The 17,332-nt window shown below is 36.7% G+C and overlaps 1 protein-coding gene across 4 annotated transcripts in view; it reads right to left on the bottom strand.

The window, feature by feature from the left end:
* The window catches only part of BRWD1 (bromodomain and WD repeat domain containing 1), a 122,861-nt gene that overhangs the window by 20,980 nt on the left and 84,549 nt on the right, over window positions 1-17,332 (bottom strand). For 3 of the 4 annotated variants that reach the window (XM_086343160.1, XM_086343087.1, XM_086343230.1), the window contains 8 exons: window positions 17,171-17,326; window positions 16,829-16,949; window positions 15,232-15,357; window positions 12,817-12,889; window positions 11,697-11,738; window positions 9,563-9,709; window positions 8,481-8,633; window positions 1,810-1,976 (listed from right to left, as the gene is read on the bottom strand). In XM_086343160.1, the coding sequence (XP_086199286.1) occupies window positions 1,810-1,976; window positions 8,481-8,633; window positions 9,563-9,709; window positions 11,697-11,738; window positions 12,817-12,889; window positions 15,232-15,357; window positions 16,829-16,949; window positions 17,171-17,326 (985 nt within the window). The remainder of the gene's footprint in view (window positions 1-1,809; window positions 1,977-8,480; window positions 8,634-9,562; window positions 9,710-11,696; window positions 11,739-12,816; window positions 12,890-15,231; window positions 15,358-16,828; window positions 16,950-17,170; window positions 17,327-17,332) is intronic. The other variant, XR_015143081.1, reaches the window with a different exon arrangement.

The following is a 17,332-nucleotide window of genomic DNA, read 5'->3' as shown; positions in this document are numbered from 1 at the left end:
CAAATTTCAAGGATAAATTCAAACCCACACCTACAGTCAGCTGCAAAATGAAGACCAAAAAAAAAAAAATCTTGAAATCAGCAAGATAAAAACTGCCTGTGTACAATGTAAGGAACCTCAATAAGATTAACAGCTGACTTCTCATCAGAAACACTGGAGGTCAGCAGGCAGTAAGATGACATAGTCAAACTGCTAAAAGAGAAACACTGCCAACTGAGAATTCTATATACAGCAAAACTAGTCTTGATAAAAGTGAAATGAAGACATTCCCAGATAAACAAAGATTAAGGGAATTCATTGCTAGCATGTCTGCCTTACAAGATATAGTAAAGGACTTCATTGACTTCCCTGGTGGTCTGGTGGTTAAGAATCTGCCTGCCAATGCAGGGGACATGGGTTCAATCCCTAGTCCCAGGGAAGATCCCAACATGCCTCGGAGCAACTAAGTCCATGTATCACAACTACTGACCCACATGCTGCCCACACGCTGCAACTACTGACGCCCACATGCTCGAGGGCCTATGCTGCACAACAAGAAGCCACGGCTGTGAGAGGCCATGCACCTCACACGGCCCGTGAGGTGTGAGAAGCCCGTGCACCACAAGAGAGCAGCCACCCCGTGCTGCAACTAGAGGAAGCCCACATGCAACAGGGAAGACACAGCACAGCTCAAAAAATAAATAGGGAAGGCCCTGCTGGTCCAGTGGCTAAGACTCCACGCTCCCAATGTAGGGGGCCAGTTTGATCCCTGGTCAGAGAACTAGATCCCAAGTGCCTCAGTTAGAACCCAAACGAGCACAGCCAAATAAAGAAACATAAATAAGTAATTTTTTAAAGAAATATTAAAGGATTTTAGGTTGAAAAGAAATAAAACCAGAGGGTAACTCAAATCCACGAAAAGAAATAAACGACCAGTGAGAAAGGTAATTACATAGGTAAATATATTGCGTTGACCAAAAAGTTTGTTCTGGTTTATCCATTAAGATGTTACAGAAAATCCTGAATGCATCTTTTGGCCAACCCAATGTAACAGTATAAATAATTTGCTTCTTGTTTTCTTAACTGATTTAAAAGACAACTGCATAAAACAACATATAAAAGTATAAACTGTATGAGAGTTAAGGGCACAAATAAGAAGGGGAAAAGAGCTAAACTGGAACAAAATTCTTAAATCTGTGGGAATGAAATAGTATTAACCTGAAGTAGACTGTTTTCAATTTAGATGCATGATGTAATCCCAAAAACAACCATGAGGAAATCCATCAAGGGTATCAGTGCACATTATAAATGTACACGAAAACAACTAAACACTGAAAAACTCAACTTCCACATTTCAACACTTTAAAATATCTATAAATTTGATATTAATGCAAGCTATAGTCATAAATGACAGAATAATTTACTATAAAAAGAGTAACTCCTGCATTTTATATTTCTTCTCTACAAGTAATCTCTAGTGAAAACATATACATTACATCAAACTGGCACTTTCCCTTACACAATCAAATGCTCAATAGCCATAACTAGTAATCATTTTACCCTCTGCATTAAAAAAAATTCTTATGTGAAAGATAAATAATATTTTGAATAATCCTTAATAAGACTTAATTGATATTTCATTAAATGCTTACAAATTTATGTGATTAAAAATCACCGCAATAGCTCTATATGCAGAGAACTCTTTCAACCTATAAAAAGTGACTATTCTTTTCTGTTCTCTAAAATGATCAAGCATTTCTAGCATAATAAAAATCAAGTATCACAACCTGATTTAAAAACTGCATACAGAGACTACAATAACCAATTCACCTGATACTTTTGTTAGCCTGATTGACACGGTTACAATTTTGTCGTCTCTTAAACCTCTGGCTTCTTCGAAGTTTTTCACTGAATTTTTGACCAATTTTAAAATCAGAGGAGATTTTCTTCATTTTTTCTTCAAATAAGGCAGACAATCTCAATGTCATACTGTAAATCTGCAAGGACATGAAAGCAAAACTAGAACTATAAAATCTTATATTTTTACAAATAAATTTGTAATAATCATTGAGGTACTTGTAATCTATTATATCACTGTTCTAGATAATGGCTGGTCCTTATTTTATCTATTTCCCATCCCTTCCCTTCAAGGACACTGAAGTACCAAATACACACCTCTCTGATAAAAAGAAAGTAATTTTAAATAAATCAACCATCTAGAATCTTGGGTTTAGATCTGTATGTCAGTGGTTCTCAGTTGACTTTTCCCACATCTACATGTACAAACGTCCAAAATGCCTCTTTCTTCTAAAGTTATATAAGAAGTTGATTGGTTTTAAGGTTGCTATTTAGGCAGAAGGGCAGTGTCTCCTTGGGATAAGGGAACATAAGCACTTCCACATCAGTCTCTACTTGAAATCTGAATGCCTCTTATGCCACTTAAGATCTAAATTATTGTTAGAAAGAGATGGCTTGCAGCCAGAAGAAGACATTATGCCCTATAACCTTAATTATGTAAGAAAGATTATGTTATAATAACTTTTATAATTAAAAACATCAAATTTTTAAAAGGACAGCAATGCTACTAACTATTGGCACAGCCTATGTATTTACAGGAAGTACTATGCATTCATCTACAATCATTCCTGAAAATAAAATGTAAAAATATTTAACAAAGTTAAATATCAATCACTCTGGTACATGATGGAGGAAGGTGAAGAGACTAACACTGGAGAACCTTTAAAAAGTGTGTAAAATATGTGACTTTCTCATATTTATATATATATACACATATACTGGAGAAGGCAATGGCACCCCACTCCAGTACTCTTGCCTGGAAAATCCCATGGATGGAGGAGTCTGGTGGGCTGCAGTCCATGGGGTCGCTAAGAGTCAGACACAACTGTTCACTTGCATGCACTGGAGAAGGAAATGGCAACCCACTCCAGTGTTCTTGCCTGGAGAATCCCAGGGACGGGGGAGCCTGGTGGGCTGCCGTCTATGGAGTCGCACAGAGTCAGACACGACTGAGCGACTTCCCTTTCACTTTTCACTTGCATGCATTGGAGAAGGAAATGGCAACCCACTCCAGTGTTCTTGCCTGAAGAATCTCAGGGACGGGGGAGCCTGGTGGGCCGCCGTCTATGGGGTCGTGCAGAGTCGGACACGACTGAGGCGACTTAGCAGCACACATATACAGGTATCCCCCACTTTTAAGAAAGGTTTACTTTCTGCCACTTCATTTTTATAAAAGACCTACTTTATTAGTACCTGTGTTCACTAACTCAAAGAAATTCAAAGACTTTCCCTTTTATGAAAAAAGGTGGAGAGAGAGTTCAGCATCTGTTTGCAACAAGCCATTACAGAGGCACAGCGAACCGCAAACAGCAAGAGCAGTGCCACCAAGCTTCTTCCCAGCAACTACTCTCACCATCTCAGCCATGTGTCACCACAGTTGTGATTTTAGTTTTCAAAGTGACATCCCAAACCAGAGAGATACATTTATTGTGGTTGCTGAGCCTGCACTGACACATCATCACCCATAGTCCATTGACAACATTAGGGTTCATTCCTGATGCTAAATATTCTATGGGCTTTGACAAATTTTCCCTTTCGACAGCCTTCTAGTCGGCAAAGTTTCGGCAGGGAGATCAGCTGATACCCCTTTATGGGGGATCCCTTACTTATGATTCTCTATTTCTCTCTTGCTGTCTTTAAAATTCTTTCTCTATGCTTGACTTTTACCATTTCAACTATGCTATGTCTTGGTGTACATCTATTTGTTTGTGATTCATTTTGTTTGGGCAAGTCGCCACAGTTCTGAACTGTGTCTGTGAGCATCTGAGTTTTATCTTGGTGTATTCTGTGCATCTGTCATTAAGATGTGTCCTAAGGTAACTGGTTCTTCACCTCACACCATTTCCCCTTAAAAAAGATTTCATAGGAATGTTCTACCTTCAAATACAGGAGGAAACCTATACACACACACACACATAATGAGTATATGTGAAATCTGTAATCCCTCTTATCTTTGAAATGATCTTTAACAGTTATTTCTAGTATTTTGTATATATATTCAATTTATTCTTTTCCTTCAAACCTGAACTCTAGTGTAGTCACCAAAGTGACTTTGTTCCTCAATTGTATTAAGTTTGAAACCTTTGAGAATCCTGAGTACCAATTTTTCATATATCTGAAAAATTCAGTAATAATTTTTAATATAAAATAAAATCATCTAACAAAACAAGTGCTAAAATTATCAGTTCAACATGAATATGGGCATGTCTAAAAAACCCCCAGTTATCACTATGCACAGTGGTAAATGATAAAAGACTGGTCAGGAATGTACAAGGATACCTGGTTTCAGCACTGCTACTCAACACTGTACTTAAAATTTTACAATTTTAAGCAATTAGAAAAGAGCAATTAGAAAAGAAATAAAAATAACTCAGGCTGGAAAGGTACAAGTAAAACTATATCTATTTGCAGATGAAGTGATCCTATGTATAGAAACTATCCAAGATTCTACAAGAAAGCTATCAGTGCTAATAAATTAATCCACCAAAATTACAAGGTATGAGAACAACACACAAGAATCTGCCACCAACAATGAACAAGTACAAAAGGAAATTAAGAAAGCAACTGCATTTCAAATAGCATCTAAAACAAAAAAAAATATCTGGGAATACATTTCACCAAGGAGTGGGGAAAACTCTCCACTGAAAAGTACAAAACTTTGCTGGAAGACATTAGACCTAAATAAATGGAAAGGGATCTGGCATTAAGAGACAGAAAGACTTAGTAGTGTCAAGACACCAATGCAGTCCAAAGCCATCTACACAATGAATGCAATCCCTATGAAAAATTCAACTTTTTTAAAACAGAAATGGAAAAAGTTAATCCTCACATTAATAACGAATTGCACCCCTGAATTGCCAAAATAATCCTGAAAGAGATCAAAGTAAGAGAACCAAAAGTTCCTTTGTTCCAAAACATTCTACTAAAAGTACAGTAAGCAAAACATTTTAGTACTGACATACAAGACAGAGATAAGAGACAGAGACTCATATGTACAAACCAATGAACAGAACTGAGCTCAGATACAAACCAATCTATCTATCTAGCAAATTGATTTTCAAAAAGGGTACTAGGCCATTTAATAGGGGAAGAACAGTCTCTTCAACAGATTGTGCTGTAATACCCAGATTTCTACACACAGAATAAACTGGACCTCTGTCTCACTCCATACACAAACAGTAACTCAAAATGAATCAACAGCTTAAATATAAGAACTAAACCATAGGAACATATGAGGTCAATCTTTATGACGCTCAACTTGGCAATGGATTTATTTTTTTAACTATTTTGACCACTATTTCCAAACATTTGCCTCTATAAATTACTCTTTGATATACATGTATTCTGCAAGTATTCTTTTCCACAGTTAATTCTGTCTATAAAAAATAATTAAAATTGGAATTAATGAGTTAATTGACACTTATTTTTCAAACTGCTCCGTAACAGTGTCATATACTTATAGGCTGTGTGACCCTAAGCAGCAATGGGTTCTTAAATATGAAACCAAAAGCACAGAAACCAAAGGGAAAAAAAAAATTGATTAATAATTTTAATTTTATCAAAATTAAAAACTTCTGTGCATCAAAGGACATTATCAACAAGTAAAAAGACAACCTATAGAATGAGAGAAAATAACTGGAAAACACTTATCTGATAAGGACTTAATATCCAAAATATATTTTATAATTCTTACAAAAAAATAAATAAAATAAAATTACAACAAAAAGACAAAATTCAAATTAAAAACTGGGAAAAGTACTTGGAATATATATTTTGCCAAAGAAGATAAACAAGTGGTCAATATGCACATGAAAAGATTCAACATCATTAGTGTAGTGACTGTACTTTGTTTTCTGTATTCTTGATGCTCTGGCATTTGAAGCCTTGATCCTGGAGACTGCCCCTCCCAGGGATAATTGATAGCAAAGGACTCTTTCACAGGTATACCTCTGATACAGAAATCAATCAATCTAGAGCTCACAAACCTAACCATCTTCTTTATCAAATTCTCATACACCAAGTGAATAATATTCCCCCTACCCAAATCGGAGAAGGCAATGGCACCCCACTCCAGTACTCTTGCCTGGAAAATCCCATGGATGCAGGAGCCTGGTAGGCTGCAGTCCATGGGGTCGCTAAGAGTCAGACACGACTGAGCAACTTCACTTTCACTCTTCACGTTCATGCATTGGAGAAGGAAATGGCAACCCACTCAGTGTTCTTGCCTGGAGAATCCCAGGGACGGGGGAGCCTGGTGGGCCGCTGTCTAAGGGGTCGCACAGAGTCAGACACAACTGAAGCAACTTAGCAGTAGCAGCTACCCAAATCACCCCAGGCTAAGAGTCAGACATCTAGAGACCACACCTACAAATCAAAGCTCCAATTATTGGTACCAGCCAGAACTAGACTGTTTGCTCTGTTCTGTCTTGCTTTCCTGTGAAAATCCCAAAGTAGGCTCTGTCATGCTCTTTCCATCCCTTCCCTCTGCCAACTCTGCCTCCTGATCAACTTTGGTCCATCCCCAAGTGGCCTGAATGTTGTATCACACTTCTCTTCCTAGGGATCTGTGAGCATAAACTCTCTTCATGACAATTCATATCTGCATGTCTTATCATATCTGATAAAAATAAATTCCAGGTACAATTTTTAATAAGTCAAATACAAATCAAAGCTACAATGAGATAATACCTCACACTCACTACGATGCCTATAATTTTTTTTACAAACACAGAAAATAACAAATTTTGGCAAGTGTGTGGAGAAACTGGAATCCTTATACATTGCCAATGGGAATGCAAAATGGTCTAGTCATTATGGAATACAGTTTGGTGGTTCCTGAAAAATATAGAATTACCCTATGAACCAGAAATTCCAGTCTCAGATATATACCTAAGAAAATTGAGAATGAGAACTCTTACAGATTCTTATATTCCCATATTCACTGCAGCATCAGTTACAACCACCAAAAAGTAGAAAACAATTCAAGTGTCCATCAACAGATTAATGAGCCAAATGTCATACACCCATTCACCCCACAAAATGGAACAAAGTTCCAAAACAGGCAACAACATGGATCAATGTTTAATACACTAAGTGAAATAAGCCAGACACCAAAGACAAATTCTGTATGTTTAATTTGTATAAAATATCTAGAATAGGCAAATTCATAGAGATACAGAATGAATGAGAAGCTATCAAGGTCTGAGGAAAGCAAAGAATGTAGAGTTGGTTGCTTACTGGTTATAGAGTTTCTGTTTGGGGTTATGAAAGAGTTTTGAAAATAACTGATGGCTGATCAACACTATGAATGTAATTTACGTCACTGAATTGTATACTTAAAGGTGGTCAAAATGACAAATTTAATGTTATGTATATGTAACCACAATTTTGAAAATTTGGTCACATAATACACCAAAACTCATTAATTGTGCACTTTAAATGGGTGAGCTATATGATGAATCCTCAAACATGTACTTTAAACAAAAGGGAAAAAAAGACATGAATGAAATTTATTTTCTCTCTGGGAGGAAGTCTCACAAATGGTGAATACTGATGAAAACATAAACTGAGAAAAATGTTAAGACTTGAATGTCAAACTGATCCAATAAGCAACCTGGATATTGAAATGTGAAGGTTCTTAAATTAAGATAAGAATTAATAACACGGGTGGAGTCTGATAATAAGTAATGAGGGGAAGTGAAATTAAGATAAAACAATTAATTAGCAGTAACAGTCACTGATGACAGAGAAAATGCTATAGCATCTAGCAAGCACTTTAATTTAAAAATCTTACTCTCAAAGTATTGCTGTTTTTTTAAATGATCCAGCACACTGACTACAAGGACTTCTGAATATTCACTGAGAATATATATACAACTTTGTGTACTTAGTATACTTCAACAAGTTTTGAAAAACTATCCAACATGTAACGTTTTAACAAAAATTTAGGAGTGTCCACAATGCTGTTCTTAACTAATCAGATGCTCACATGGTTCTTCTTCAGATCCAAATTATTAGTATGCATCAGTAGTCCCATCCCCACCTCAGATTTTCCTTTTCTTACTTGTAATATTCGTCCAACCTCTATAACTAAGTTCCCAAAGTTCCCAATCCACTTTTCAAGATTCCTGTATATAAGAAAACAGACTTTTCTCACTATACATCCAATACAAATCTGTTCACTCTTCACAGATCTCCTCACTGGTACCAATCTTCTTTTGTTTATAAAACTTTAGGAAAGATAAACACTGTCACCAGGAACCAATATTTCCACAGCAGATACTTGGGCTGTGGTGAAAGCTCTATTCTCAAGAGTAGTCTTATTATACTCTGTTCTTTCATGTTTCCACCTCTACCAAACAATAGAAAATCATCATCTACATAGATCACACATATTTTTTTTTATAAACCACTTTTAATTTTACCTTTGATCTTTTGTTTGGTGTATATGCTTTTGCATTGCTAAATATCAAACGGATGTCTTTGCAAAATTCCAAAGGGCTGTCATAGTTTCCCGCTTCTAAAGTTTCCCTTACTGTTCCAAAATCCATTGGAGTATCTATAATGTCTCGGTAATCCTAGATTTTAAAAACAATAGTTAGTTCAAAGATTCAATTCCTGTCTTTAGAAATGTAAAAGTGCATCAAATCTCTAAAACATTTAAAATGACAGAAGAGAAAAAGGTTATAAGATCTTAAAAATCATTAATAACTTTTAAAAAGACATTCAAACATACAGATAAGAAATGTAACAAAATTATATATTTGGAATCAGGATATGAAACTGTTATTTCCTTCTATATACTCTACTATATAATTTCTAAGCTTCCTATAGCAAATTTGTGCTTTCTATCTTTTAAAAAGGTCATTTTTTATTTCCCTGTTAGAAAGTGGAGAGTGACACTTAAAAAAAAAAATCTTTATTTGGCTGAGCCAGGTCTTAGTTGCAGCATGCTGGATCTAGTTCCCTGACCAGGGATTGAACCCAGGCCCCTGCACTGGGAACAGGGAGTATTAGCCAGTGCACCACCAGGGAGCTCCCAAAAGAGACACTTTTAACCAATTCATAGTTTTCCCAAGGTTGGGCCTACTAACCCTCCGATAATGAGGGGTAACATTGGTAACTAAGTCTTACCCAAAGTACAAGGTACAATTTCTTGAATTCTATTAATTCAAGAACCTTTAAAACAACTCTTCCACCGCTGACTTAGTGGTAAGAGACAAAGTTAACCTTAAGCCCAGATGTCACTTTTTGGTTGCTGGGTTGCAAGGGGCAGGCGGTGCTGGTTGTTTACTATTTCTTTTTTTGTGGCTATGCCTTGAGGCTTGTGAGATCTCTCTCAGTATCCCAACCAGAGACTAACCTGGGCCATAGCAGTGAAAGCCTGGAATTCTAAGCATTAGGCCACCAGGGAATTCTAGACATCTTACTTTTTCATTTAAACACCTCTACCCTAATCTCTACACCAATAAGAAAAGCACCAAACATTCAAATAATGACAACTTACTGGATATTCAACCAAATCAACAGGTTGTCTAAATGGTTCAGAATCTTCACATTGAAAAATTAAGTTCACTAGTTCCTTACACTGTTTCTTCCAGTTGTTTTCAACATAATTGGTTGTTTTGATGCTCCTTTTTTTCCAATCATGAACCTAAAAATACATTTATAATATTAAACGCTTTCTCAGCCTTGGAAAAGCTGCACTATGATATGGTATGGTATCATAGTCATAAGTTGCTCAGTTGTGTCCAACTCTTTTGCGACCCCATGGACTATAACCTACCAGGCTCCTCCATCCATGGGATTTTCCAGGCAAGAATACTGGAGTGGGTTGCCATTTCCTTCTCCAGATCTTCCCAATCCAGGGATTGAACCCATGTCTCCCGCATTGTAGGCAGACGCTTTACCATCTGAGCCACCAGGGAATGGTATGGTATAGTAATGGTAAAAATCTAACTGAACTGTTGTCTTCTGTACTATGTCAAAATATGTCATTATACGATTTTCTATCTACTTAGGCAAAAGTCCATTAAAAAAAAAAAAACACAATACTGTCATATCTGTTACTCCAAAAGCACATTTTCATTCTACCACTTATCTCCTAAGTTTAAAAAATGTTTCACAGCATATGAAGTACCCACACTGGATAACACAGTAGGCAGAATCATATCTACATCTTGGTCCCAAAAACCTGCGACTGTGGCCAAAGGGACTCCACAGATATGATTAAAGGAATGGCTTTTGAGATAGGGAGGTGGTCCTGGATTATCAGGGTGGGCCCAATGTAATCATAAGGATCTTCATACAAGGGAGGCAGAATGGTCGGAGGCATACTGGGAGATGCTATGCTGCTGACTTGGAAGATGAAAGAAGGGGGCCATGAGACTACAGAAGCTGGAAAATGCAAGGAAATTACTTCTGCCCCAGTTTCCAGAAAGGAACACAACTATGCTGACACCCTGACTTCAGTCCAGTGAGACCCATGCCAAACTTCTAAGCTACAGAACTACAAGCTATTTTTATTGCTTAAGCCACTAGATTTGTAATTTGCTACGCAATCAAAGCAAACACTAAACAGATAACTAAATCCTTAAGTCTGTTTAAAAGTGAAATTATATGAATATGACAATAATTCAAGTCTTAACTTTTCAATGTTATTTGAGGCAACGTATTATGAAAACTGATGTGACAGAAAGCTTAAATTTAAGCAGCATTTGAATGAAATTTAAAATAAGTTAATATTAAGCATTTTCAATTAATAACCTTTACTTTTAATTAACATGTTACATTAGAACTTTTTAAGAACTGCTGATGACACAATTTTAACTTATCCAAAACTTATTTCTCACTTTATTCTCCCCTACCCCTCCAACAAATTTTCATTTTTTTAAAAGGTCCAGTCACCAAATCCTAGTTTTTCCATTAAAAGGTCTCATCTTCTTCCCTTCCCCTCTGTTCCTAGCCAGCACTATCCTTTTTTTTTTTTTTTTTTCAAATGGCCACACAGCACGGTGGCTTGTGGCATCTTGGTTCTCTAACCACAGATCGAATCTGAGCCCTCAGCAGTGAAAGCAGAGTCCTAACCACTGGACCACCAGGGAATTCCCAGCCAGAACTATTCTTGACTAGGTTTCCTAACTTTTACTTAAGATTCTTGCAATGAACTCCTAACTTTAATATATTTAGTACCTATTCTCTTTTCCTTCAAAATCTACCGTTTTGGCTATGAAAGTGACTCTACTATAAATTTAAATGAAATCCTTGGTTTTTAATATCATCATAATCTGCTCCCAATATAAAGGCTACATACAACCACTTGGCTTGCTCCAAAATTCAACCCCTACACTAGCCAGGCCAGTGTTCTCAGTACCCACCGACATGCCATACTTTCCTACTTTCTTAAACCCTATACTGTTTGAATTTCCTCTTCTTACTCTCTCATTCTGAGAACACAGTACAAATCCCAACTCTTCCACTAACCCTACCTAGCCATCCACCTTCCAGTGATTTCTCCCATTTCTCTTATAATACAATATCAGTATCAATATCCCTTTTCAAAGACAACCCCTAAAATCTTACATTGATATTAAATCAGAGAATAAGTCAACAACTAAGGTTAATCACGTGGATTAACTTACTCTCCTTCTTCCAGAAGATGTTTTAGGAAGATCACTATCATCCTAGGAATAAAAATCAGAGCACTGTAAGTGGTAAGATTGTCATTAGACAAGCAATAATCTTAACATAAAGTATATCAAAGACTTTTAAGTTCTACAAGGGTTATAACTTGATAACAGAACCTCAAAAGACAGACTATGACATGATCTTCATGGCACTCAGTTCAAGGAACCGACCCTTATTCTTAATAATCCTTTACATTCCCTAATATAAATATGCACTAATTCCAAAATATAGCTATAACAAGTTGTTCTGTGCACGTCCACAGAGGACATGCACAGGATAAAACTTAGAAACACAGTCTCCCACAGATGCTTAGATTATGTTAAGCTACAGGTTTTATCGCCTAAATCGTGTATTAATCATGTATTAGCATACTCATTTATATTCCAATATTAAATTAACAGGAAAATCAGTGAATCACGATAATAGTTTGTGTGGAAACTGACACCACAGAGAATCCTTCCTCCAACTACATACAACAACTTGATTTTGTATGAAGTGAAATTACACACAATACCATGGATATCTGCTTTGTACTTGCACTTCAACACCATCTTGAGTGAAGGACTTTAGGGCACTTAAAACATAGTAATGTTTATTGATTTTTAATTACAATTAAATCCAACTCTCAGATACTGCCTTTCTTTTTTGGCTGCACTATGTGGTTTGCAGAATCTGAACCCAATCAGGGACTGAACCCAGGCCACGGCAGTAAAAGTGCACAGTCCAACCACTGGACTGCCAGGAAATTTGTTCAAATACTGATTTTACCAAAAGTATTTCCAAGGTACTTTTTATATTACATCTTTCTCTACCAAAACTTTGGAAAGAGAACATGTTCCAAACCTAAATTACTTCCCTAGACATTACTTGTTTATTTAGTATCAATTATTGTCTATTACCTCATTGACCATCTAGATAATTTTAAACTGTAGTTTTATCAAGTGCCCTGTTTTCATAGTTCACTGAACTATAGCAAGAATTGATACAGGTAACCAATGTTTTCTACTTCACTCTTCATTCTAAGTCATCATTTGAAATAAACAAAAGCCATTATAAAATTCACAAACTTCATACCAAATCCTCGGCATTTTGCTCATCATTTTCAGAAGTGTTAGAAAGTTCTGAGATATTTATACAGTCTTGATTCCTAAAAGACAATTTTTTACTTTAATATTATGCAAATATAGTTCTTGTTTCTGAATATTTAAACTACTTTAAGATACAAATCCCCAACTATGGAAACAGCTCCCCAACGATGCACACCCAATTAAAAGCAGCAGAATATCAGGTTTTCACTCTATCCTCTGTGGAAACAATTAATCGTACTAGAATACTGAAAGTAATTTTTTTCAATTAAGTATGTATGGAAATTAAGCTGGTAATCCAGAAGTACTGTAAGTATGGCCTCAACTGGATGAATACACAGATGAGTTTTTCTAAGTTATCACCACTGGTAATATTTGTACAGTGAGTATCAGAAAAATGGCTGATTTGAGATAAAAGACAATAGAAACAAAAAAGGAAGTAGAAACTGAAGCAAATTACATCTTGACCTCACTGTAAACACAGCAGCAAAAGGAAGAATGTTAAAATAGGGAATTTATTCACCAGTTTGGAGCCAGATGTTTAAAATCATGTCAGAATTTAAAAATTATCTTCTCTAATTCATAATTCTTTCAAAGAATTTTTATAACTGTGGGGGAAAGCATATAAGATCATACAGCAAAAATCATATGACATTTTAAAGGAAAGAGGCTAGTATGTCCAAAGTCATCCAGAAAGTTGACTAGAACAGACTAGGTTGGGACTAGGATCTCAATTTGCAGGTCAGTTTTAATCCTACTATTTGAAACTGATTTCCAAATGCCAGAAAGTGTGGACTATTCATACAGACACACTTTCACAGGATACAATCCAAAACAGATTAAAACTCAATCTAATCATGAGAAAATATCAGACGACCCAAATTAAACTACATGCTACACCTGACCTGCCTCTTGAGAAACCTGTATGCAGGTCAGGAAGCAACAGTTAGAACTGGACATGGAACAACAGACTGGTTCCAAATAGGAAAAGGAGTACGTCAAGGCTATATATTGTCACCCTGCTCATTTAACTTATATGCAGAGTACATCATGAGAAACGCTGGGCTGGAAGAAGCACAAGCTGGAATCAAGATTGCCAGGAGAAATATCAATAACCTCAGATATGCAGATGACACCACCCTTACGGCAGAAAGTGAAGAGGAACTTAAAAGCCTCTTGATGAAAGTGAAAGAGGAGAGTGAAAAAGCTGGCTTAAACCTAACATTCAGAAAACGAAGATCATGGCATCTGGTCCCATCAAATAGATGGGGAAACAGTGGGAACAGTGTCAGACTTTTATTTTGGGGGGCTCCAAAATCACTGCAGATGGTGACTACAACCATGAAATTAAAGATACTTACTCCTTGGAAGGAAAGTCATGACCAACCTAGACAGCATATTAAAAAGCAGAGACAGTACTTTTCCAACAAAGTTGCATCTAGTCAAGGCTACGGTTTTTCCAGTAGTCATGTACAGATGTGAGAGTTGGACTATAAAGAAAGCTGAGAGCCAAAGAATTGATGCTTTTGAACTGTGGTGTTGGAGAAGACTCTTTGAGAGTCCCTTGGACTGTAAGCAGATCCAACCAGTCCATCCTAAAGGAGAGATCAGTCCTGGGTGTTCATTGGAAGGACTGATGTTGAAGCTGAAACTCCAATACTTTGGCCACCTCATGCAAAGGGCTGACTCATTTGAAAAGACACTGATCCTGGGAAAGATTGAGGGCAGGAGGAGAAGGGAATGACAGAGGATGAGATGGTTGGATGGCATCACCGACAAGATGGACATGGGTTTGGGTAGACTCCAGGAGTTGGTGATGGACAGGGAAGCCTGGCGTGCTGTGGTTCATGGGGTCGCAGAGTCGGACACGACTGAGCGACTGAACTGAACTGAACTAAATAAGGGTACAACATTCATTAAAAAATGATGATGTAATTAAAGAAAGAAAAGACTAGATTAATGGAGACTAAGAAAGAAAAGTCTAGATGAAAGCAAACTATGAAAACCAAAGAGCGAACGAATGCAGTGGGAATTCTGGATTGGATCCTGTACCAGAAAAAGACACTGATGTAATAACTGATGAAATCCAGATAAATTCTGTACTTTAGTCAATAGTACTGTACCAAGGATAATTTCTTAACACTTCATAAGGACACCACAGCTGTATAAGATGTCAACCTAAGGGGAAAACAGGGCAACTCTCTGTAGTATAAAATTATTTCAAAATTTTAAAGAAAGAGAAAAAATTTGACTGTTCAACTTCTTATTCCTTTACCTAAATTATAACCACAGAAGGAGAAATTTAAAGAAATGTCCTTTAATATAACACATTAAAATGCAACAAATTAAAAACACAATATGCAAAGTAACTTTTCCACAACATCTGTAACATGAGGTCACTTACTTGATAAATTTTAAAAGCTGGTCTGTTATCTTCTTAGCTGATCTTGCAATTACACTCTCAGGTTCATTAAATGTTCTGGCATTGTGTTCTATATATCTGACTTCCCAAACTAACGCAGATAGCCTCCTTCAAAGTAAAAAACAAGGAAGTTAGGGTTTAAAAAATGAAAATACAGAAACCAAGTTAAAAAATCCTGCATGTTAAGCCAGTATGATACAGTAAAATAATGCTGTCAACTTCATCACAGTCATAGCAATTATATTAGAAGCTAAACTGCAGAGAATACATTTAAGGACTGAAAATCTTAACAGATCACTTAATCACATCCAGAAAACCAAAAAAGCAACTCTCCCTTTTCACACTGCCTTTAGGAATGTTTGAAGCTATAGACTCAATGAACAAAATATGTTAAGTACCATCAATCCTAAGAAACTCAATCTGACTACAGACTGACAAAGTAGTTTCTGACTAAACCCACGTTTGCAACACTACAGAGGTAAATTAACACCAACAATACGAACTCAAGAAGTCAATATTTTGTAAAGATAATTTTCCCAAAGTTGCTGAATCATACAGAATAAAATACCATAACCTGCTTAAAAAAAAAAATCATTGAGAATAGGAAATTTTATAGTTTTCAGCACTCTAAAAGCCAGAGACAAAAAGTTGATGATTCCAGCAAATTAATTTTCAAAGGTCAAAGTCTAACTATTAGTTCAGTTGCTCAGTCGTGTCTGACTCTGTGACCCCATGGACTGTAGCACGCCAGGCTTCCCTGTCCATCACCAACTCCCGGAGCTTGCTCAAACCCATGTCCTTCGAGTCGGTGATGCCATCAAACCATCTCATCCTCTGTCGTCCCCTTCTCCTCCTGTCTTCAATCTTTCCCAGCATCAGGGTCTTTTCCAAGGAGTCAGTTCTTCACATCAGGTGGCCAAAGGACTGGAGTTTCAGCTTCAACATCAGTCCTTCCAATGAATATTTAGGACTGATTTCCTTAGGATTGACTGGTTTGATCTCCTTGCATTCCAAAGAACTCTCAAGAGTGTTCTCCAACACCGCAGTTCAAAAGCATCAATTCTTCGACACTCAGCTTGCTTTATGGTCCAACTCTCATGTCCATACAAGATTACTGGAAAAACCATACTTTTGACTGGTATGGTTTGTCAGTAAAGTAATGAATGTCTCTGCTTTTCAATATGCTGTCTAGGTTGGTCACAGCTTTTCTTCCAAGGAGCAAGCATCCTTTAATTTCATGGCTGAAGTCACTATCTGCAGTGATTTTGGAGCCCAAGAAAAATTATTAACTAAATTTTATATTTAAATGGAGCAGCTTTTGTAAGAAAAATAGAATACTAAAGACTAAGGAATGAAACGTTGTTACTTTTCCTTGTCCAGGTTCTATCCATACCTACCCATAGGCATCTAACCCTGTCTTACACACAGGGCCAAGAAATGACTATAATGAAAGAAGAGAATGAAATGGAAAATAATGTTAATCAGCCCCCACTCCAGCACTGTCACTGTCAGCCACTACTACCTCTTTTCACTCTAAATGGTATGGCCCAAATTATCTTTAAAGTAGGTTTCTACTCACCTGTAAAATCGATTCACAAGTCTCATTCGAATGGTGTACAGATCAGTTGGGTAAGCCACTACAGTACAGTACTTCGGATATGTACACAGATCAACCGGACCTGCAAAAGCTGCTGCGATATCTGTAAGAGCAGAAGGAAGAACCTTCATCTAAATTCACGACCTCTATGGGATATTTCTTGACAAATCATTCATAAAACAGAGCTACAATCAACACTGCAGGCTTACCCCAAAAGTAACAAATGGAAATTGTAATAAAAGAACATAATCACATTACTGTTTTAAAATACCTCTATGGAAAAGAAATCGTGAAAATCAAACTTTTTCACCGTAAAAAACTTACCAAGATTCAAAAGTTGATCTATACCACTAATAATTCGTTCACATTCTTCATCTCTTGATTTCTGACCCCATTCACCATCTTGGGGTTTGTAAAGCAATTTCTCCAGCTCATCTGAAGTGACAGAAATACTAGCGCCTAATTCTTCAGGTGGATCAACTATGA

The sequence above is a fragment of the Bos grunniens genome, chromosome 1 (assembly GCF_055505025.1).
Source record: "Bos grunniens cultivar Pamir isolate PY7600 chromosome 1, Bosgru_T2T1.0, whole genome shotgun sequence".
NCBI lineage: Eukaryota > Metazoa > Chordata > Mammalia > Artiodactyla > Bovidae > Bos > Bos grunniens.
Note: the sequence above shows the minus strand (reverse complement) of the source record. Positions and strands in the feature narration are given on the sequence as shown.